This window comes from Elephantulus edwardii, unplaced genomic scaffold (assembly GCF_000299155.1).
Source record: "Elephantulus edwardii isolate Elephantulus edwardi_28Jun2011 unplaced genomic scaffold, EleEdw1.0 scaffold00075, whole genome shotgun sequence".
Lineage (NCBI taxonomy): Eukaryota > Metazoa > Chordata > Mammalia > Macroscelidea > Macroscelididae > Elephantulus > Elephantulus edwardii.
In genome coordinates this window covers 8,064,012-8,087,781 of record NW_006399825.1, presented here as the reverse complement: position 1 = coordinate 8,087,781, position 23,770 = coordinate 8,064,012, and the positions used below count along the sequence as shown (strand labels likewise).

General features: G+C 38.8%; 1 protein-coding gene across 1 annotated transcript in view; it reads right to left on the bottom strand.

The window, feature by feature from the left end:
• BMPR2 (bone morphogenetic protein receptor, type II (serine/threonine kinase)) overlaps positions 1 to 23,072 on the bottom strand; it is a 199,066-nt gene extending 175,994 nt beyond the window's left edge. Inside the window, exon 1 of the mRNA XM_006889092.1 lies at positions 22,449 to 23,072. Within this exon, the coding sequence (XP_006889154.1) occupies positions 22,449 to 22,524 (76 nt within the window). The 5' untranslated portion in view covers positions 22,525 to 23,072. The remainder of the gene's footprint in view (positions 1 to 22,448) is intronic.
• Between the last annotated feature and the right edge of the window lie 698 nt (positions 23,073 to 23,770).

Sequence of the window (23,770 nt, the reverse complement as noted above, 5' to 3'; positions counted from 1 at the left end):
ATAACCCACTCTCACAAAGAGACCTTTTCTTAATCAAATTCTGTTGCTGCTCATATTTTAAATTTTTATTAGAAATTTTGTTGGTTTTGTTGATAAATATTAAACCAGTATTATTTGAAAGTTGGGAAGCTCTGGTAGTCTATTAGCAAGAAGCTGCACCACAATCCCAAAGGCATACAGTTCAAGGCCACCTGCTGCTCTGCAGAAGAAGGATGGGAAATCCCCTGTGCAACTAACTGCCTCTGGAAACCAGTTGGAGGGCCAGCTATGCGTTGGTTTGGACTCTACAGTACAAAACACATATACATTTGAAAGACAGGGCAAGAAACGATTGAACTGAGAAGGAATTTCACTTCATTGTGCTAAAAAAAAAGACAAAAAGAGAAAACAACAATCTCAAAATGATACACTGAATTTAAACCTACATTTTTAAAATGTAGGTACTTATGCTTTAAATGAAAATACAAATGAGACAGAGTCCAAGTCTCCAAACATTACAATAATAAGCCTTTTAAGAACAGGACAAATAAGAAAGTTCTGCTCTTCAAAGAGCTATGTGACTTAAAATTATTTTGCTAGTTTGTACTCTCTGTACAATAAAGAAATTCAGAGAGAAGGACTCTTTCCTATTTCTTGAATTATAACATCATAAAATAGTTGTTCTCATATTTTTATTTCCCACAAAATAAAATAGCACTCACATGTTTGTAGTACCTTTGAATAATGTATATCTTTAAGATAAACATTTGAGGAAGCAAAGTGTTTGGAAGTAATTTTATTCTATATTCTAGGGAGCTCTGGTGACCTAGTGGTAAGGAGTTGTTCTGCTAACAAGGTTTGAATCCACCAGTTGCTCCACAGAAGAAAGTCGGGCAAAATCTACCAGATGCTCTGATGGACAAGGAGGAGCAATCTCCTCCGGTGCCAGTCAGATATGATTCGATGGTACACAACAAGGGGGAAAATAGAAGAAGAAAGTTGGACAATTTCATTCCTTACAATGTATAGCCTCTAAAAGCTCAATGGAGGGTCAGCTCAGAGGTAGTTCTGATTCAAGAGCATACATCAAAAACAAATTTAAAAAATTCTAAATCTAAGAAATAATTTTAAAAGATTCTTTGTTACTCAAAAACATCACAAAATTGTCTACCTGAAAAATACTGACTTGACAAATGTTACATTGTGTGAGCATATAAAATGAGTCAGAATGTGTTACGTGTATGATGTAACCAATATTCAGGAGAAACATCTAACCTGCTACGATTTTATCTAAACTATAACTGTCTTTCTAGCTTTCCTGTCTATTCCTTCTATCTATCTCCAACTTCAAGTCAGAGTGATCTTTAAAAATTAAGAATTATACCATAAAATTACCCTACTTAAAAACTTTCAAAAGTATCCCCCCCTTTTCTCAAAGTAAAATTCAAACTCCTTACCTCTATACCATGACTTCCAAACTTGCCTGCTTTGCAAATTAGGTTCCTTACTGTGCACTGGTTTTTGGTGCAATGAATTATTTAATATGGGCCTTGCAGTTATGATCTTTGTGACTTTCACATAATGACTGCAGACTATGATGATAAGATGTTTGTGGTCATCAAGAAGATTGGACAGCTTGCTGCTAATGCAAATAAGGTATATGCTACTTATGATAGTTAAAGTTGATGTCAACTTGATTGGGCCTTGATTTTCAGTGGTTTGACAATTACACAGTTATATAATTTGGCAGTTATATAATGATGTAATTACCTTCCGTATTGTGACGTGTCTCTATATGTTTATGGTCCCATTTGGGAGTGAGATGTCTGTTACAATAATGAGTTAGGAGTAGGATGGCATGCATCTTGAGTCAGTGCCTTAGTAGAGGGTATGATTCAATGTATTACCAGTAATCACTCTTCAAATCCTTGCACTGCCTTGCTGCAGTAAAATGTTTTCTTAAGGGTACGGCCTATCTCTATTTTATGAATTCAAGGCAACCTCCATTCTAGAAACTTGAGCCAGAAGCCTGTCATTTGAACTGAATTACCAACTTCCACAACCTTACAACCCATCAGCCAATTCTCTAATCTGGCAATTTGGATCCTTCAGCTCCTGTAGAGTGAAGCCTGACCCACAAATTTGAGACTGGGCACCTTCCACAATAGTGTGAGCCATTTTTAAAACAAGTCATGTTATCTGTGAGTCACTGTGATGAATTACAGAACCCAAAGACTAAGGGAAAGTTCAGTGGGAGGGAGGAAGAGTTGATGTTAAAGATGATGGAGTAGATTAGAAATGGCTGCACATTTGGGGCATCTTTAACCTTTACTTCACAGCAACCACCTCCAATTCTTAATGTAGCTGGTACATTCGAATTCTCTAGGCCTCATCATAATGCAGATGCTTCACTGACCTCCTTATGTAAAGTGGCTTTCCCCAGTTAACCTAGTCTGTAACAATCCTGTGATATTTACCATGATGGCTCTAATAACCTACCTACCTACTTACCTACCTTTCTATCTATCTATCTATCTACTTGCTGATTTACGAGCTATCTTCTCAACTAGTGTGTAAGTATCAATGAAGGCAAGGATCCAGACGTGCTCTGTTCAACATACTATGGTACTCTCCTAGCCTAACCAAATTTTTATTTGCACAACATGTAAAAGTTACAGTAACAAAATAGAAGAGTTTCAACCCATTTTACTCCTTATCATCTTACAGTGCCAGAAAACCCTGAGAAACCACAAATGTTTAAAAGCAGTTAGTTATCTTAGTGCATTTCAGGAGTGTTATAAACTTGTCTTCCTCACCTTAAATTTATTATTTCTTCAAACGTATTTTAACTGCTTCCCTGCAAAATGGATTGAGTTGCTTCCTTGGACAGCTAAATGGTCTCCTAACCACCTTAATTAGGTGTGCTTGACAATACAGTCAGCTTCCCTCCTACATGCAATTAGAAAAGAATGACAAAATGCAGTAGCATTTTCATTTTAATTATCAGCATTTGTGTCTGTACAACTGCAGTGATGAAATATTGAAACAAAAGTCTAATTTTTTCTTATTCCTGTTATCTGCTTAAATGAGACCATAGAGCAAAAGTTTTATAAGTTCTAGGAAATAATAGTTAAAAGTTAACTTCCATATAATGTATACCATTGTTGTTGTTGTCATGTGCCATCAAGTCACCTGTGACTCATAGCTCTGAAGCCTGCCTTATCCTGAGCCAGTCTCACTAACTCCAACACACCTACCTCCATTGCACCAGTTACTTTATCAATCCATCTCATCCAGGGTCTTCCATACCTACGGAAATGCATATACCATATTTCATATTTTAACATCAATAGAGTATCATCATTTGATTTGCAAAGTTTTCTCTTTCTTACTGGTACAGAAACCATGACTCTTAAAATTTATGACAGCATCAATGAAACACAATATTTTTGAGAAGCAAAATTAAGTGTTGACTCAGCTCCAAACTTCATATTAAAAACTTAAGATTATTAATAAGTTTCTTGCTCAAGAAAATTATAAGGTACTGACATTACATATATTATTGCTATGTCTGAAAATCCCCAAACTTCTGGAACACAATTTGTGGAGTTTATCTTTCAATATGACTTTGCCTAGCCATCTGAATCTGACCTAATCATGTGGATGGGCAGAACTATGTGAATGGGGCATGCTGACCTATCCACAAGGGGATGGCCAGTCTCAACAATGTACAAAAGGACTAGCTAGTTTCACCAATAAACTGAACAGTTATAACTGCAGAATTAGGGAGATTATGTAGCCTAGTGATAAGAAGCTGCACTGTAATACTGAAGGCACACTATCTTAATCTACCAGCTACTCCACAGAAGATGGGCAATCTCCTCCCGTGCAAATCCAGACAGAGGGTCAACAATTGGTAGGTTTTGACTCAACAGTACACAGCAACAGCCACAGAATTAGATCTTCTGGAATCACTGAAGAAGAGCAGGAGAATGTAAGATACCCTTCTTGCTCCAGCTACACCTACAGCAGCAACACCTATGGCCAAACTGGACACATGGCACAATATGGATGGAACCAAGGGATAGCAAAGGGGTGCTCAAGTTGCTGATTTTTTTACCATTCTACTTTTCTATGAGATCCAGACTACTTGATTGAGCCTCTTAGCCTCTCTCCCTGCTCTTTAGTATTTGTTCATGCATATGTCACTGTGCTCTGGCCACCCCGCTGCTCTTCCAAAGAACATTTCCAGTTAGGCCAATCCATTAGCCTAATTCAAAAGAATTATGAGCTTTGCTTCATCCCTGTCCAGTAACAGTTACTTAGTCCATTGCCCAATTTATCACTATGTTTTGTTGTTGTTAAAGTCTATATGCACTCTGTATATCTTATTGAAAGTTGGATATTTTTAACCTACAACTTGGATAGCTCTAGTGGCCTACTAGTAAGAATTTGCACCACCAACTCTAAGGCATGTGCTTCAAACTCACCAGCTGTTCCACTGGAGAAAGTAGAGCATGTGATTTTATTACCTTTGAAAACATGCTTACCCTCCACTAGATAGCGCACAACAACACAACTTAGAAGTTGAGCATAGATCATCGTGTTTATGCTCTTGCTCTATAAAAGATTAAGTTTCCCAAATATTAAGGCAATGGTTCATACTGCTTTTGTACTCTAACACAGCTACAAGCATATGGTAGATACTCAGAGGAGCGCAGATGTATTCAGAGTAGGAAGGCTCACTCTAGACTACGGTAGACATTCAATGAACATATGTTAACTTTTCAAACAGAAGTGATCACATCGCTTTTTTTTGCCAGCAAATCAATAATACGTAAAAACTTACTCACTCACTGCTGTCAAGTCAGAAGCAACTCATAGCTGGCCCTCCAACAGGTTTTTCAGAGGTTTTACGCAGAATGAAAGAAACTACCAGAGAGATGTAGCAACACTGGGGTAGAAACTCGCTACAGGTTAGGCCACCAGATATTAATTTAATTAACTGATTGGTTTATATATATATATATTTACAAACACACACACACACACACACACACACACATATATATATATAGAGAGAGAGAGAGAGAGAGAAAGAGGTGTATATAAACTCTTAACATCAGGCTCAATAAGGCTCACTGCAAGGAAGAATTCAATAAATAATTCCATAAGTTGTTGTTGTATGTTGTCAAATCGAAACTGACCCACAGCTGAACCTCAGGTGGGTTTTCAGAGGTAGTTAATTGCACAGGAGGAGATTACTCTTTCTCCTCTGGCAGAAAAACTGGTGGATTCAAACAACATGCTTTTGAAATTGCAGTGCATCTTCTTAACACTAGGCTACCAGAGCTCCCTTCAGTAAATAAAGGGTTATTATTAAAGGTACAAAGTATTACATATAGTAGTTAATTTGTTACAGTGTTTCTTCAACCCTAAGGAAAAATATCTACATTTAAGACCTTCTTTAGAATTGAGAAAAAAAATATACAAAATCATTGTTTTGTCCATGACACAGTTGTTACGTGCTGTGCTGTCGAGTCGCCTGCGACTCATAGTGACCCTATGTATAACAGACCTAAACCCTGCTCTATCGTGTTCTAATCTCACTGTCTCTGACGCACCTACCCCGATTACACCAGTCACTGAACTAATCCACCTCAAAAAGAGTCTTCCTCTCCTATGCTGTCCCTCCATCCTCCCAAGCATGACGTCCTTCTCCAAGGACTGGTCTCTCCTTGCAACATGTCCAGAGTATGTCAGTATGACAAAGCCTCAGAATCCTTTGCCTCCAAGGAACAGCCCGATTTAACCCTCTCCAGGACCAACCTGTTGATTTTCTTAGCAGTCCATAGTATATCCAATACTCTTTTCCAACGCCAGAGCTCAAAGGCAGCAATTCACCTTCTATCCTCCCTAGTCATTGTCTAGCTCTCTGATGCATAGTAAGTGACTGCAAAGACCACAGCCTGTATCAGGTGCACCCTAGTCTCCAGAGTGGCACCACTGCTCTTCGGTACTTAGGAGAGATCCCTAATAGCAGATTTTCCCGTCACAATATGTCTTTTAATTTCCTGGCTGCTGGTGCCAAGAGTGATACATAGTAGGGATTCATAAAAACAAGCCAAAACCCAAAACACCTGCTATCAAGTCAATTTCACCTCACAGCAACACTCCATTGGGTTTCTGAGGCTATAAATCTTTTATGGGAGGAGACTAACATAGTCTTTCAATGGAGTAAACTACCAACATTCAGCTGACAGCCCAACACACAACATACTATGTCACCAGGGTTCACTAGAAATTCCTAAAGGAGTAGCAGGTATTTAATAGTAGCTATTTCAGTTACTCTGCAGCATCTTACTTCTCATTAAAAACTCATTGCCAGACAGTAGGTTCTGAGTAAGAGCAACCCTCCATTAGGCTGCCAAGGTTGTAAATGGCAGTGAGAAACTGCCCATCTTTCTCTCATAGAGCTTGTGGGTTCAAATTGCCAAACACACATAAACTCTGGGTTAAAAGAGCAACTCAATGCAAGTTGTCTATCCTCCCAAATACTACCTTTAAAATGTCATCAGTCTTTTTAATAAATCTTTCATATATGATCTCTTTAAGCAATAATGAAATATTTATTAGCTATACAAATGCACTGGATCTCCAACACAATTCTCAAGATAATTAAAGACATGACTCAGTTAAATCTCACAGGAACTTCTCAACATCTTAACTAGATGCTATCTTCTAAACAAGAAATTCTATAATTAGTAGTCTGAATATGTAAAATGATAAAAGACTCCCAAATTCAGTTCATCTAAGTTACAGAATGATTAATGAGGTCCACAAAATACATTCTCAGTGATTTTAGTTCTCCTGATGTCTGTTAACTTCCTTCTGATAGTATCATTTATTCTGCTGTTCAGATTCTGTGCTTTATACACCATTGAGACTTTCTACTATCAAAGCTACCATTTAAAAAATGTGTGAACTCTCAAACATCCTAGAGCTTAAAAAAGAAAAAATAAAAACTTGAAAAAGAGCTTTCAAAAATAAAAGAACTATATGCTTCATATGCTTCTTTGGAGCCCACACTACACAAAGATCAAAAGCAAAACTTGTAAGACCAGATCAGTCTGGGAAGTGAGTGTAGAGAGTAATGGTTAGTATGAGAAAAAAAAATCCTTTTCTCTTTTCACCCTGCATTCTTCTTACTTTGTCCCCTCACAGTTTTCTACCAACATCCCTTCCAAACCTGCATCACAATTTTTAAGACAGGATTACTAAAATGTGCAACTAGAATGACATGGGCAGGCATTATAGTCAATGTATTTTCATACATGGACTGCAGAAAATAGGTTCTAGCTGAAAATGATTCTGAATACAGTAAGTTAAAATCATTGATATCCATTATCTACCTATTTGATACTCCTACAGTTTTCGTAAGGGAGCTCAGGTGGCCCAGTTGTAAAAAGCTGTACTGCATTCTGAAGACAAACAATTCAAATCCAGCAGGTGCTCCACCAGAAAAGGATGGGCAATCTCCTCCAGTGTGATTACTGCCTCTGAAAACCTGCCGGAAGGGAATTCTGGTGGCCTAGTGGCAAGAAGTTGCACTGCAATCCTGAAAGCACGCTGTTCGAATTCACCAGATGCTCCATGAAGGAGGGCCAATCTCATCAGATTTGATGGTACACAACAAGGGGGGGGGGCAAACCTGTCGGAGGGTCAGCTATGGACCAGTTCCAACTCTATGGTATACAACAACAGCTTTTATATGCTAGAAACCTAAACAACTGTGATTCTTAGGAACTGGAAAATTTAAGTAAGACTCTATGTCTGCAGATATAGGCAGACATTAATACAGATCAACAGAAAATACAAGGAACATCATTAAGGAAATTTCTTAAACACAACCTAACAATATATACAGGACAAAATTCTTAGGTTCAAGGGCAAATGAACAGAGACTCATGGAACATCTACATCAACTGGCACAACACAATTCAGAAACACAAACATAAAACTTCTGTGCTGCTTTTTAAAAAGGGAGAACAGTAAAGCCTATTAAAATGGAATTTCTCATAAACATAACTAAATGGATAAAATGATACCAGAAGAAGAGCTGGATAAATGAAAAGTTAGAGCAAAAGGCTAACAAGAATTTATCAATAAATATTCTTGATAGCAATTCATCAGGTTAACACACTGACTTATCCAAATTGGGGGGAAAAATAATTAAGTGTCCCAAAAAAGTTACCACTCATGAAAAACTCTGTACAGTAAGTAGCATGAATGTGTTAATCTCTTGATATCATTTGACTATTTTCTTTCTTGCCATTTTTACCACCACAATATGGTCCTCTGTGTAGTAACTACATATTAAAAATTATTCTTCACACTAAACTGGCCCCCAGGGGTTCTTGTCACTAACAACAGATGGAAACATTAAAATTTACCTGCAACCAAATATGACATCATCTTTCTTCTGATCTAATTGGTGCTCTTGTCGAAAATCAAATCTTCTCATCTTCAATGAAAATTTTTATTATCCACCAACATTTGAATGTTACACACAAAACCGAAGTCTAAAACACTTGCAGAAAAACAAGAAACTATACCTAAAATGCCATTTGCAGAAAAACAAGAAACTATAACTAAGATATAGTTCAGAGTGAGTAATTAATCATGAATGATTAAATTATCAAGAAGATTTTTCAGATACCTAAAACAGTGACAATATTTAATACCTTCAAGCTAAAATAGTTAATATTATATGGACTGTTTGTGAGGCATAGAGGCATGAGGTTGAATCCCAGGGGTTCCACATACTATTTACTTATTTACGGAATAAAAATAATAATAGCACTACTCAGTCTTCTCAGAGGATAGATAGCATAGTACATGTAGTTGTAAGTACAATATGTCACCAGGGGAAGACAGCTTCAAAGTTACACACACATATACACGTACGTACATCATCACTCACTCATTATCACTAAGTTGGAACTGACTTATACCAGACCTCCATTAGGTTTCTAAAGCTACAAACTGCATGAGGAGAATGCTCATTTTCTCCCATGGAGTTGCTGGTGGACTCAATCCGCCAAAATGTTAGCAGTGCAGCTCTAGATAACTCAGTTAGCACCTTTGGGTCAGCAGTACAATTACCTATGGACTATGCCACCAGAGCTTCCTTGCCCATACATACACATGTGTATCCAGGGAGGTAACAATTCATTGCCAGTCAGTCATGCTGACTCACAGCTGATCCTCCAGCGGTTTATCAGAGACTTAAGCTCCATAGGAGGAGAATGCCTATCTTTCTCCCACAGAGCAGCTGGTGGATATGAATCGGCTGCTTTTGGGATGGATATTAAGTTCATGGTCATGGCTCATCTGGATTTCCAATACTGAAGGGTCTGAAAACCTACTGGAGGGTCAGCTATCAGTTGATACTAACTTGACAGTATACAACAACAACATCCAGGAAATCAAGATATGTTGCATCAGAAAAATCTGTTGTTAAAGACCTCTGCAAAGTGCTAAAGAGAGAAGATATCCATTTAAAGACTAAGGTGTATACCTGATATAAACCGCAGTATTTTCACTGCTTCCTATGCATCTGAAAGTTAGACAATGAATAAAGATGACAGAAGAATCATCTAGGTATTTGAACTCTAATGTCAGAAAAGAGTACTGAATATTCCATTGACTGTCCAAAGAATAAGCAAATCTATCTTGGAAGAAATGCAACTAGAATGTTCCTCAGAAGCAAGGATGGCAAAACTTCATCTAACATACTTCGGGCATTTTATCAGGAAGGACCAGTCCTTGGAAAAAGACATTATTCTGGGAAAGACAGAGACTCAATGAAAGAAAGGAAGATCTTCAAGGTGATGGGTTGACAAAGCACCTGTAACAACAGAGATCATGAGAACAGCACAGGAAAAGGCAAGGTTCAGATCACAGAGTCACAATGAGTCAACTTGATGGCACCTAACAACCACTATAACAGTTTTTAATTAATGTCCTTTTTCTTTTCTAAAATACGACCTTATAGTTATCACCACAGCACTTTAGGCACCACTGCACTGTGGCAGTTTCTCAGATTTTCCTTGTTTCTGATGACTTGACAGTTTTGAGGAATACTTGCATCAAGAGTGGAAGACTTTCAATAAGATGGATTGACAGTGACTATAACAATGAACTCGAGCATGTAGGTAATTGTTAGGATAATACAGGAAGAGTCTTAAGTTCTGATGTGTTGTTCATAAGGTCATTATGAACATATGACTATAGCTACTACAGTCAACTATAGTCATCTTGACAACACATAACAATAATAAAGTCAGGTATCGTGTGGAACAACTTTCAATTTGAGATTATCTAATATTTTTCTAAAGATTAGACCCCAACTGTGAGTCTGAGGTATGAAAACTACAGAGGTAAACTGCCATGCTCTCACATTACATTAATAATATATACTTATCAACATGACTTCATTAATGATGCTAACCTTGATTACTTGGCCAATATCTATTTTGGGAGCTCTGGAGGCTTAGTAATAAGAAGCTGTGCTGCAATCCCAAAGGCAGGCAGTTCAAATTCACCAATTGCTCTGTGGGAATGAATAGACAATCTCCTCCCATTAGATTTACTGCCTCTGAAAACCCACTGAGCTATGAGTCTGTTCCAAGTAGATGACACATAGCAACATCTATGTGCCAGATTTCTCCACTTAAAAATTACTTTTTTTCCTCTTGCATTTTTGAATAAGATTTTTTACTTTGTGATTTCTTAAATATAAAATTTTTATTTTATACTGGTTTACTTGCAAAGTTCATATACATTGTTTTTCATACCAGATCTTTCTCTTTTTCTTAACCTACACCTCCCTGTACCCATCAAATTATGCAGCCCTATGATTCCCCTCCCCACCAATCCTCACCCCTCTACTTGCATGTTTTTTAAAAGGGGTCCCTGGGTAGTATCAATGAAGTGTTCAACTACAAGACAAAAGGTTGAAAGTTTACATCGACTCAGAAATGCACCAGAAAACAGTCTAACAATCTGCTTCACGCTTTGAAAATGCTATGGATTTTTACTCTACACATATGGAGTCACCATGAGTCAGAATTAATAGCAACTAATAACAACAATATGGTTCATGACATAAGAAAAATGTATTTAAAATTTTGTTTTAATTAATGTCTATTTTAAGACATGCTTTGAAATTCAAAGGGTTCAAAAAGCCTACGGGGAAAAATCCCCCTCTTAACCATGTCTCTTAACTTCCAAGTTCCATACGAATAAACCAATAGTTTTTAAACCAATTTTTAAAAAAATGTATTTCTGATTAGAATTCAAACATGATTAATACATGCTGCAAAGTCATTCTGGTTCAAGTAACATTTTATTTCCTAACGTTTTATTATGATTTGAGTGAAAGTTTACAAAGCAAATATGTTTTCCACTTAACACTTCATTTACCTCGCATTCTCATTGTGTAAAACTTTTAAAGTAGTTTAGGAATACCTTGCTTCCTATAAATAATTACAAATTCCAATATTCCCATAAAGAAAAAAACATATACCTCAAATGATGTTCTCTTCTTTTAACCTCCTATACACACTTTGTCTCTTTTATATATGAAAGATGATTCGCAAGGGAACTCTGGTGGCCTAGTGAAAAGAAGCCGCACTGCAATCCCAGAGGCACACGGTTCAAATCCACCAGATGCTCTGCTGCAGAAGCAGGGGCAATATCCTCCTGTACCAGTCAGATCTGATTTGACGGTATATACACAAAAATTAAAAAAAATTTTTTTAAAAAAGATAATTCGCATAAAGAAAAATAGTAATTTCAAATGGAAATTAATTTAAGTGGAATCCATAATACTTACTGAACTATTACAGCATTCCAAAACCTACAAACAGATGTTAAGACACTAAACAAGTAGTTAATAACTAAACTTGTTACCCTGTAGAATCACTTGGGGAATTTTTTTTAATATTCTTGTGTTCCAACCTCACAAGATCTAATGAATCATTTTATTCTTCTGGAGTAAAAGTTAGGCCAGACACATCTTCGTGGTAAAAAATCCCCCAGATGAGTCAGATATATAACTCTAAGAATGCAGAAGAAAGATGGGCAATCTCCTCCTGTATGATTTACAGCCTCTAACATTGGCTAGAGGGTCAGTTAGTAGTGAATTCAGACTCCATGGTACATAACAAAATAATCAAGAATGGAGGCTCTACACTGTATTAAGGCTTTTCAAACTTGACCGTATATAGAATCACCCACAGTGCTTATCAAATCACATATTACTAAATTTCCTAATACTCAGTTTTTTTATTAAAAAATTTGTAACATGGAAAGCATTTATCAACAGATGAATGAGTAAACTAAACAATGAAATATTATCCAATCATTAAGAAAAATAATTAAGTACTAATACATGCTAATAATTTGGATGATCCTCAAGAATATTATGAAACTGAAATACAACAGCCAAAAGAGGACATATATTGTATAACTCCAAATATATAATAAAGGAAAATTCACAGAGGCAGAACAAAGCTTAGAAGTTGCCAGGTTGGAGGGAGGGGAGAAGGAGGAGTTTAATAGTTAGAGTTTCCACTTGAGGTACTAAGTTTTAGAAATAGTAGTGATGACTGAACATACTAAATACAATTCATGCCAATAAACTGTATTCTCAAAAATGGTTAAAATGGCAAATCTTACATCACATACAGTTTACAATTACTTTAATGTCTAAGGTAGAGCATGGTAATTTGCAATTTGAACAAAGTTCTAAGATAACACTGATGCTTATGGTCCAGAGACCACCTCTGAAGAACCACTGACCTTACCAAATAAGCCCATACTTTTCAAAGATCTTAAAATTCTCCAGAGTTATGGGAAATGTTTCCAAGAATAGCATCCAAGACCGATGTGTGTTCGCTCAACCAACAAAATTCAAAAGATGTTTATTATGGCAGTCGTTCTCAAAGTGTAACCAAACCAACACCATTAGTATCACTCGGGAATTTGTTAGAAATGTACATTTTTTTTTAACTCTACCCCAGATCTAGCGTAATGAAACTCACTGCTATCCAGTAGATTCCAATTCACAACCACTCTACAGAACTACCCTGCTCCACAGACTATCACATCTTTCTCTCCCATGGAGTGGCTAATGGGTGTGAATTACAACCGTTAGCACCCAAATCTGTAACTACAATACCTAAACCTACAGAATCAGAAGTTCTAGGGCTAGGACTTAGCAACCTGTTTCAGCAAGCCCTCCAGTTGATTCTGATGCCCTCAAGTCGGAGTGCATTTAATCAATGGATTAAATGGTATCACATTGATCTCTGTCAAAAAGAGAATATATAAATATAATTAGTGAGGAGCATAAAACTCCCCTAGACACCTTTACACAGATAGCAGATTAGCTCAAAAAGTAAAGAATGTCACCCATGAGTGCTGCATTCTTAAAAGAAAAAAAATCCACATTAGACTAAGACAACAGCTAATCTAGTGAATAGATGAGAAATTTGAGAGATGTATGCAGTGAAAATAAGTCAATGGTAATAAAACCACCAAAACAGAAATAATGTTGACACAATATGAGGAATATACTGAACACAATGATCCTACAAAACAAAGCAGAACTATCTTGCTCCACAGACTGTCACATCTTATGTGTAGAAATTGTTGAATGAGATTGTGTTTTGTTGTATATATTTTCATCAAAAATAAGTGTTTTTAAAAAGAGATGATTATTTAAAAACCATAAAATTTGCCCTTTCTACAAAGATGGTGCCGAAAGCCAAGAAGGAAGCCTCTGCCCCTCCCAAAACTGAAGCCAAAGCAAAGGCATTAAAGGCCAAGAAGGCAGTCCTGAAGGGCATCCACAGCCAAAAAAATAAGAAGATCCGCAGGTCACCCACCTTCCATCGACCTAAGACGCTGAGACTCCGAAGGCAGCCCAAATACCCCCGGAAGAGCGCCCCCAGGAGAAACAAGTTTGACCACTATGCCATCATCAAATTTCCCCTGACCACTGAGTCAGCTATGAAGAAGATAGAAGATAACAACACACTTGCATTCATTATGGATGTCAAGGCCAATAAGCACCAAATTAAACAAGCTGTAAAGAAGCTCTATGACATTGATGTGGCTAAGGTCAACACTTTGATTAGGCCTGATGGAGAGAAGGAGGCCTATGTTCGACTTGCTCCTGATTATGATGCTTTGGATGTTGCCAACAAAATTGGCATCATCTAAACTGAGTCCAGCAGGCTAATTCTAAATATAAATTTTTCTCACAAAAAAAAATCCATAAAATTCAAGAATTAAAAACTGGATGAGGTTCCTATGATTTAAAAGTATTCTAAAAGGGCTTTACATATGTGAATAAGTTAATTAAAAGTGTTCACGCAACCAAGTTGACATTATAAAAATAACAAACTTACTTTGTTTACTTCATTGTAATAAACAACATATTAAACTTATTTTGCTTAACACATTGTACTAAATTAGTATTTTTAAAGTACTAAACTTATTTTGTTCTCATTTACCTTACTGTAACAAACATTTTAAAATGTTGACATAGGACTTTTATTTGATTGGTCAATAAGGTAAATGTGAAAAGTATTTTTACTGTATCTTTCATTTGCTGTGGTATTATGTATACACTAACTGCAAGGTTTAAAATCAGGGAAGGTATACATCAGGATTGTATTCTTTTACTATGTCTATTCAATCTGGGTACCGAGCAAATAATTTGAGATGCTAAGGCGTGTTGTAAGGAGGGACCAATTCTTGTAGAGGGACATCATGCCTGGAAAGGTGGAGGGACAGAGAAAGAGAGGAAGACCCTGGATGAGATGGATTGATTCAGTGACTGGGGTAATAAGGGTAGGTGTGTCAGAAACAGCAAAGTTGGCACAGGATAGAGAAGGTTTCAGGGCTATCGTACATGGGGTCGTTATGAGTTCCAAGTGACGCAATGGCACATAACAGACTATGTGAAGAAGAATGTGGCATCGGAATAGGAAGAAGACTCATTTAAAATATAGCTCCACAAAAGAGAGAAATCATTATCATTTCAACAAGATGGAGTAGGTGGGGTTTCATTCTACATGCAAAGGGTCACTGTGAGTTGGAACTGACATAACAATATCTAATCACATAACAACATACACTGATGGAGAGAAAAATACTCATTTTTCATATTTATGATATATATTTCCTCACAAACTGACAAATATTCAATACTCCAGATAAACTTAAATAAAACTAAAATGTATGTTGGTAAAAAGCTAATATGAAAGAATATTTCAAATATAGCCCTATCTATCAGAACTAAAGATTTATTAATGCAAACAAGTGCTGCATATGTAAAAATAAGATTGAAAATAAATCAGCAAAAGACTACAAGTAGTAGATCTTCACCTTATTTAAATGTGGATCCCATGATAAAAAAATTCATATGGTCATTACTGATAAATGATATCCCAAAAATTATATGGCCATCCACCATTACCTCTGACAATTACCTCAAAAGATGACATTTTCTTTAGGTGATCTTGCAGCAGTTTTATGTTTCACATTTCAACATATTGGAAAATAGGTGATTTACTCTTTTTCCTTGTGCTTCCCTCCCCTCTGGTGGCACAGTTCGTAGGGAGTTGGGCTGCAAACCCAAAGGCAGCACCTGTCTGGCAGTTTGAACCCACCAGACGCCCAGAAGGACAAAGATGAACAATCTCCTCCAGTGCAATTTACAGGCTCCTGAAAATTCTCTGGAGGGTCAGCTCAGTCAGTTCCAACTCGCTCAGTCAGTTCCAACTCGCTCAGTCAGTTCCAACTCAATGGAAATGAGTTGACTTCTGCTTAGTCACATCTACTACCTTCAGCAATATATCTCATTGTGCCTGGATACAAAGGGATGCTAAATTATCACATGGCTCTGATTTAAATGATACATCACTTCACTAGAAAAGAGTACCGGAGCTCTGTTGACATAGTCCAGAGGGTGTTACACTGCTAACCCAAAGGCATCATTTTTCTGGTCGTTCAAATCCACCACTGGCTCCTCAGTAGAAAGATGGATAATCTCACCCTGGGCAATGGACAGCCTCCAAAAATCTGCTAGTAGACCAGTTATGTGTTGGTTCCCACTAGACGGCAATGAGAGAAAAAATAAAGAGTAAGAAATCCCTGCAGTTCTTCAGGCAATGAAACTCCTAGAACGTACCATTCATAGAATGCACTGTTTCAATGAAGTTACTGTTCATAGAACATGGAGTATGTTTTTTTCTAATGTGTACTTATTGCTATTCAATTCTTTAAAAAGAGAGTTCTGGGAGCTTACTTTTACATTTGTGTTGTTGTTAAGTGTCACTGAGTCACCTGTGATGCATAGCAACCCTATGTACTATACCTCTGAACCCTGTCCTATCCTGATCTAATCTCACTGTCTCCTACAACCTACCCTTATTACCCCAGTCACTGCATCAACCCATCTATCTCATCCAGGGTCTTTCTCTCCTGCATTGTCCCTCCACTCTTCCAAGAATGATGTCTTTTTCCAAGGACTGGTCCCTCCTGGTAACATGGCTAAAGTATGTGAAACAGAGCTTCAAATTCCTTGCCTCCAGAGAGCAATTTGGTTTCACCCTCTCAAGAACAGAACTATTTGTTTTCTTGGCAGTCTATCGTATGGTCAGTACTCTTCTCCAGCACCATAACTCAAAGACATCAATTATTCTTCTTCTGTCATGCTTATTCACTGGCCAGCTCTCTGATGCACAGCAAGTGACTGCAAAGACCATGGATCCAGCACATCTTAGTCTCTGGACTGACATCTTTGCACTTCAGCATTCTGGAGAGATCTCTGACAGCTGATTTTCCTAATCCAATTTGTCTTTCCATAGGCAGCACAATTCTAACCAACAAACCACCAGAGCTCTAATACAAGAGTAAGTATCAAAATAAATGGTATTAACTGATTTATAGTTATTTTATATCATGTTATAATTAAAATTTATCAATTACAGGTTATTTTATGTTAAAAAGTTAGTCTTTAATGAAGAAAAGGTATTATCCTTGTGTAGTTAAATATCTCTCTTCCCTCATTTCAGACATCTATAATCACCACAATATCCCACAAGTCAGGGGCAACTTTCATATACCAAAGTTGATGTTGATTTTTACACAGAGCCCTAACAAAAATCTCTTTCAAATACTAAGAACAGTACACCTTATGAGTTTCTTTTTGATCATACATGGCAAATCAAAGATCACAATTCTTATTTTTCCTGAAGTAATATTACTTCACCACACTGCCATCCTCTTTAAGAGCAAAATGAACTTCACTACTCCATGTATTTGGACTTGGCCATATGACTTCTTTGTCCAATGAGATGTTAGAAAAAAGTTAAATTTCTAACTGTGCTAGCTGAGTTGAGCTTGCCCTCATCCTTGTGTGCCACTGCCATAAGACAAGCTTTTCCCAAATAAATACTCCCCTTCCCTCTAGCCAGGGTCTCGGAAAGAGACACATGATGCAGAATTACGTATATTTACTGCTGTATGCCACTAAGATTTGTGGTTGCCAACTATGCAGCAAAAGCTGCCTGAATCATCAAATTTAAGAAATTCAAACAATCAGAACTAATTCTATAAACCAGTGGTTTTCAAACTTGCCTGAGTTGTTTATTATTTTCTTAGAGCTTTTTTTATAGGTTTTTAAAAATCATAAGTCCCATAGCATATTTACTATGTCAAGATGGCAAGACTCAGAACTACTACCAAGAAAGCCTGTTTCAAAGCGCCCATGTTTATCCAAATTACTAAATGTTACTAAATCTCAACTTTCTCAACAATTTTCACTAATTGCTCAAGGACACTAACTAAATGAATCCCACTTTAGACGATGCATGTTTTCCTGAAGAGAAGCAGGCAAGTTGACATTAGTCAAATTATTTTAAATAGAATACAGAAGCTGACCCTCAAGTAATACCTGCACTGTATTTTATGAAAATTAATAATTCATTTGTAAGACAAATAAGCATATCTTATCTTCTATAAATTCTAAATTTGGCATATAATTTTAATTAAAGACATAGATAAAATGATAACAAGGAATTTAAAAAGAGATTTTTCCATGCCCCTAAAGATGGATGTGGCATCAAGTCTTCTAGTATTTTTTTCCCCTGTTCAGCAGAACTATTTGCACCTGTCTGGTTACATCACTACATCTATGTACCCCAAATCCACATAGGCTCTGTCCAATCATCTTAAATTTCATGAAGCTGCACTGGCCACCCCAATGCTGAGCAAAACAAAGTTTATACATTCAGATGCATCACATTCACATAATCAGTGCTGTGTCAAGATCCTGTCAAAATGTCCCTGCTTCTTCTTGAAGGCTCGTCTAGTAAAGGTACTTTCTATCCCATGTTCACAATTAGTATTGTTAACATTAGCATGGTAGTTAAGGATGCAGGCTATAATAAACCAAAAGTTCAAAGGGGAAAGGAGCAGGGCTGGCCTGACATTACAAAGATGTTTTTACTCAGATGCTATAAAAATCATGCCTACTCTTTCTACCATTACAGAGTATACAGAAAACACATTTGGTGCCACAGAAAATGTTGAGCAGTGTAGCTTGACTACCCAGTTTTTCATTTGAGTGAGTCCTTATTACTCAGAGGTGACTCCCCAACACTGTCAAAACTATGCTTTATAGTCTGTCTTGCTGGCAACAAGCTCAAAAGAAGATCTGCAGATCCTACAGTTGAGGTTCCCAGAGTTGCCCTGGTTTTACCTTTCTTATTTTAGTTTTAAGTTTTCCTTTAATTTTGTAATTTATTCCCATTTCTTTCCAATATCCTGTACTCCTCCTTTTTGTTCCCTGATTAAGCATATCAGTTGGAGCAGATATGGAGCATATCTTACTTCTAGATGTTTCTGGTTAATAAGGTGACAAGAATAGCAATGTTATCATAACCGTTATAAAGTCTCACTCATAACAACCCTCTATCAGTTTCCCAAAGCTGTAAACTGCAATGGGAGGAGACTGGCCATCTTTCCCCAGTGGAGCTGCTAGTGGATTCAAAGCATCAGAGATGCACATTCGGTTAGCAGCAGAACTCACTAGAGACTAAAGACTATAGTCACTGCTAAAGACTACAGTCACCACTGAAGACTACAGTCATCCTCGTCTTTTTTTTAATGAAAAGTTTACTGAGACTTTATATTTCCATTGATTCATTGTTGCTCACTTTCCTCCCTGCCCATCCCTCCCCTTCAGTTCGCTTTTCTCTTTGAAAAGATAAAAAAAAACCTTTCATTGTTATACAATTCCACCCCAGCCCCCCAGCCAGTCCACTCCACTATGTAGCTTTCATTCTGGACTCTTGACATGACAATAATACCTAATCATATATTCCTCCAAAACAGTTCTCTCCCTCATCTATTTCAATGCAGTATGCATTATTTAACCCCTCTTAGTTTCCCCCCAATGTCTATCTGCTTTACGTGGCACTATGCAGTATTTGTCCTTTTGTGACTGAGCTATTTCACTCAGCATAATGTCCACCAGGGTCACCCATTTTGCATAATATTTCATTAATTCTTTGTTTTTCAGTGCTGCATAATATTCCATTGTGTGAATATACCAAAGCTTCTCTAGCCATTCATTTGGTGATGTGCACTTGGGTTGTCTCCAACTCTTTGCTTTGGGAACAAAGCCGCAATAAACATGGGTGTGCATTATCTGCTTAGGTGGCAGTTCTAGTTTCTTAAGGGTATATTCCCAGTAATGGAATTGCTGGTCAGATGATATTTCTATTTCCAACTTTTTGAGAAAGTCCATACTGCCTTTCATAGTGGGTGCACAGCCTCGTCTTTATGTAGTCTGTACAACATACAATGGTATGATGTTAGGTGCCCAGGAATAATCTGGAACTCAAAGTGACTCTATGACTCATACTGAACAACAGATCTGAACCTTAACCTGTCCTAACTATCCTAGAACGCCAGAGCAGTTAACAGTCACTGTGTCAATCTACCTCCTGGGGAGTCTTGCTCTCTTTTTTCTGATCTCTCACTTTCCCAGTATGATGTCTTTTTCCAGGGACTGGTCTCTTCTGGTAACATGTCCAAAGTATGTAAGATGGAGTTTCACTATCCTTACCTCTGAGGGAACACCCAACTTGGCTGTTCTTCCTTCAAAATAGACTTATTCTTGTGATAGTTCATGGAATATTCTGTACTCTTCTCCAACACCACAGTTCAAAGGCATTCATTCTTTTTCTGTCATCCTTATTCATGTTTAACTTTCAGTGCATAAGAAGCAATTGAAAATAGCATGGCTTGGATCAAGTGAACTTTAATCTTTAAATTAAAGTCAACAGTATACCCTACACCAACTCAATTTTCTACTGGAACTACTGCATCAACCTCTTTAAAAACACATCACACTGTCACTCTATGCATTCACTGAAACATGGATGCTGAACTGGAATTTTTACCCTATTTGTAACTCATAGGATCATAACTCTAAAAAAGAAAAAAGTAGGCTAAAATCCTGGCTCAACAACTTACTGCATGGTAACTTAAATTCTCTGTACTTCACTCTTTCTATGAAAGGGAGAAAGTGGCAGACGATCAAATGAGAAAATGTATGTGAAGCTATTAAAATAGCTACTGGTGTATAGCAAGTGCTCAACAAATACTAGTTGTTAATAATATAGCTCTGAAATACAATTCTACATATTTTGGCATCTGGAGATAAGCAATACTAAATCAAAAAGAAGTGTAAAATAACTTTTTACCAGTGATTATTTTTAATCCAGCCCTTCTTAAAGGTCACAATTATAAGAATATTTCACTTATCAAAGAGAAATTTATTTTTTCATCAGTGGTTTTAGTCATTTTACCTGTTCTGACAGCAAAATGATCAGTGTGTCATTGTAAATGATAATCTACAGCAGGAAAAAAAAAGATAAAAATGATAAAGAAAATTTTTTAAATCCCCATGTGCTGAGAATTATGCTAACAGAATGGCTTGCTCTTAACTTCTCATATTCTTTATTTTATATGAATCGCATGTCTTACAGCTAAAGAAATGAAATAGCTAACAATATAAATAAGAGAAACCAGGTCTTTTTATCTCAAAAGAAAGTGGGATGTTAAGAATAATAATACATCCATCTCAAAACTTCGAATTCTTAAATTTTAATTGTTTTTAACGAAATATATTAACTTCAAATTGTGTATTTCCCTGTATAGACTTTTAAAATTAAAATAAGTAACCTCTATGTCTAATGACAAACTAAATGTGAAAAATTGCACTTCACATGGTCATCTGAGATCTGTATTAGCACAAAACAACTAGGTCTGTTTGGAATGTATATAAGTCAGTGTAAATAGAATTCGTAAATTAGTGTAAAAAAATTGCACTTACAAGAGAAAAGTAACAAGAAAACTGTTAGCATTTTCACTCACTTTTAAATGCAGTCTATTTGGCCTTCATAAAGCAAACTGAAGAATTTTATTAACTACAAATGTAACATGAAGGCTTTTTTTCTAAAGGGCTTAACAACTAAAAAGAAAATAACCAAAGGAAAGAATGGCTACCATGTCCCTTCTGCAAAATGTCAAAGAACTTTCAGGACTCAAATATCCTAGAAGGCTGATGTCAGGTCAAAGTTGTCTCAATGACAGGAAAGCCAACAGATGCCAGGAATACTTGTGTGCCGAATGCACAGACATTTCTGTGCCCGATAATAATTCCAAAGCATGTAAAACACATAGGTCCAGTCAGACAAGATGGAGATACAATCACTAAAGCACTTGGCCACAGAACACCACTACCCATATCAAAAACAAGTCAACAGTATCATACAATGTGTCAATCTACAGTATACCATGTATCGCAGCTCTGGCTTCCTCCACTTTTTTTCTATTCGTTCTGTAACATTTTTAAATAATGAAAGTAACATGGATTCCCCAACAGTGCACTAAATGGAAAAAGAAGACTCCAGTGTAGCCTATAGTTGCTCTTTCTACTGTAAATCACCAGATCCACATCTTTGTATCACCTACATAGGCAGATGGAGATGTATATACAAAATCTGCAGTTCCGTATCCAAATATCTCCTAATAGGCCCTGTTCACCAGTGATTAAAATATTATTTTTAATCTCTGCATTACCTCACAGCTAAAAATGTCAAGATACCACACCCAGTGCCTTTTTTTCCCTCTTGGGGGAGGGGTGGGGAATGTGGGAGTGGGGAGAGGAAACTACACCGAAACATTATTATGAGCTGCTTCCGCGGGAGGCACTGGGAAACGCGCAGGTCCGGGGTCCGAGACGACGCCCCGCGAGCGGCCAGCGCGGGCCCGGCCTCGGCGCCCACCCACCCCCCAGCTGGCGGGGGGCTACTCACCGGCCGCAGTGCTGACCAGCAGGATGGCCCACAGCAGCGAGGGCACCTGCCGAGGCCGCCGCTGCGGGCGACTCATCCCGGGGCCGGCCGAGCAGCAGGAACGCGAAGAAAAGAAACGTGGAAAGTAAATTCGGACGGAGAAACGGGGCCGGGAGGCTGCTCTCCTCTCGGGTCTGACTTCTCCTGCCCGTATTACAATGCAGTTTGAAAGGACAAATGGCAGATGAGAAGACCGAGCTGCAGAGCGTTCATGCCGCTGCAGAAATTCCCTTCATTTCCCTCCCTCGTGGCCGGGGGGACTGGCTCGCCTAGGACGGGGTGCCAGGGCCCCGCGCACTGGAGGCATGTCCGGGGGGCGGGGAAGCAGGGAGGCACGCAGAAAGCCCCGCAGTTATTCCCCTCGTAGTTTCACAATATCAAAAAAAGAGCCAGGTCTCGGCGAAAACATATCCAGGGTGCGGAGCGGTGGGGGGCGGGGAGCGGGGCGCCGAGGATCAGAACAAGTTCTCCAGCGCCGCGAAGGGCGAAGCCGGGCGGGCGGCGACGGCGCCCGGCGGCGCGACTCGCATCGCCCGCAGCTCCGAGGCGGCAGGATTCCTTTTCAAGTTTCGCTTCGGTGCTCCCTTCACTCCGACGTCGACAACAACAAATCCTCTTCCGCGGCTGGATGGGGAAAGGTGCCTGCCTCCATGGACAAGTCCACAGCCTTCACGCCTCCGCGGAACAGAACTGCGAGGGTCCGGCCGGAGGGCCGAGGGGCGACGAGAAGCGGGGGAGGGGAGGGGTCGGCGGGGCCGGGAGCGCTCCCAGACAGGGCGGAGGGGAGGTGCCCCGCGGGCTGCGCCTTCTGAAGTGCGCCCCTCTCCTCCTCTCGTTTATTCCTGCCGTTCGATCGTGCCTGAGGTAGATTCCAGCAGGAAAGCCTCGTCTTCTCCCCTCAATGGTTCTGGGGAACCTAAAGAAGCCGCCACCGCCGCCGCCGCCGCCTCGTTCTCCCGCAAGCTCTGGGCTCCAGGCGGAGCTCCGGCGTCGCGGGCCGAGGGCGGGGGGCGGCGGGAGGGCGGATGTAGGTGGCTGGGGAGGAGGGTTGAGTAGAGAGGCGGCGAGACACCCAGCGCCCCTCCGGGAAGCACTTCCAGTGGCTCCGAACAGACCAGACACAAAGTGGGGAGTCGCCGCAGCTGCCAGTCTGCGGCGCTCCCGGTCACCGGAGTCGCCCCGCCCCCGCCGCCGCCTCCTCCTCCGCCTCCTCCTCCGCCTCAGCCTCCGGCTCTTCCCAGCCCTGTCTGTCTCTGGCCTGTGGTGCAGCGCGGGCGGCAGCG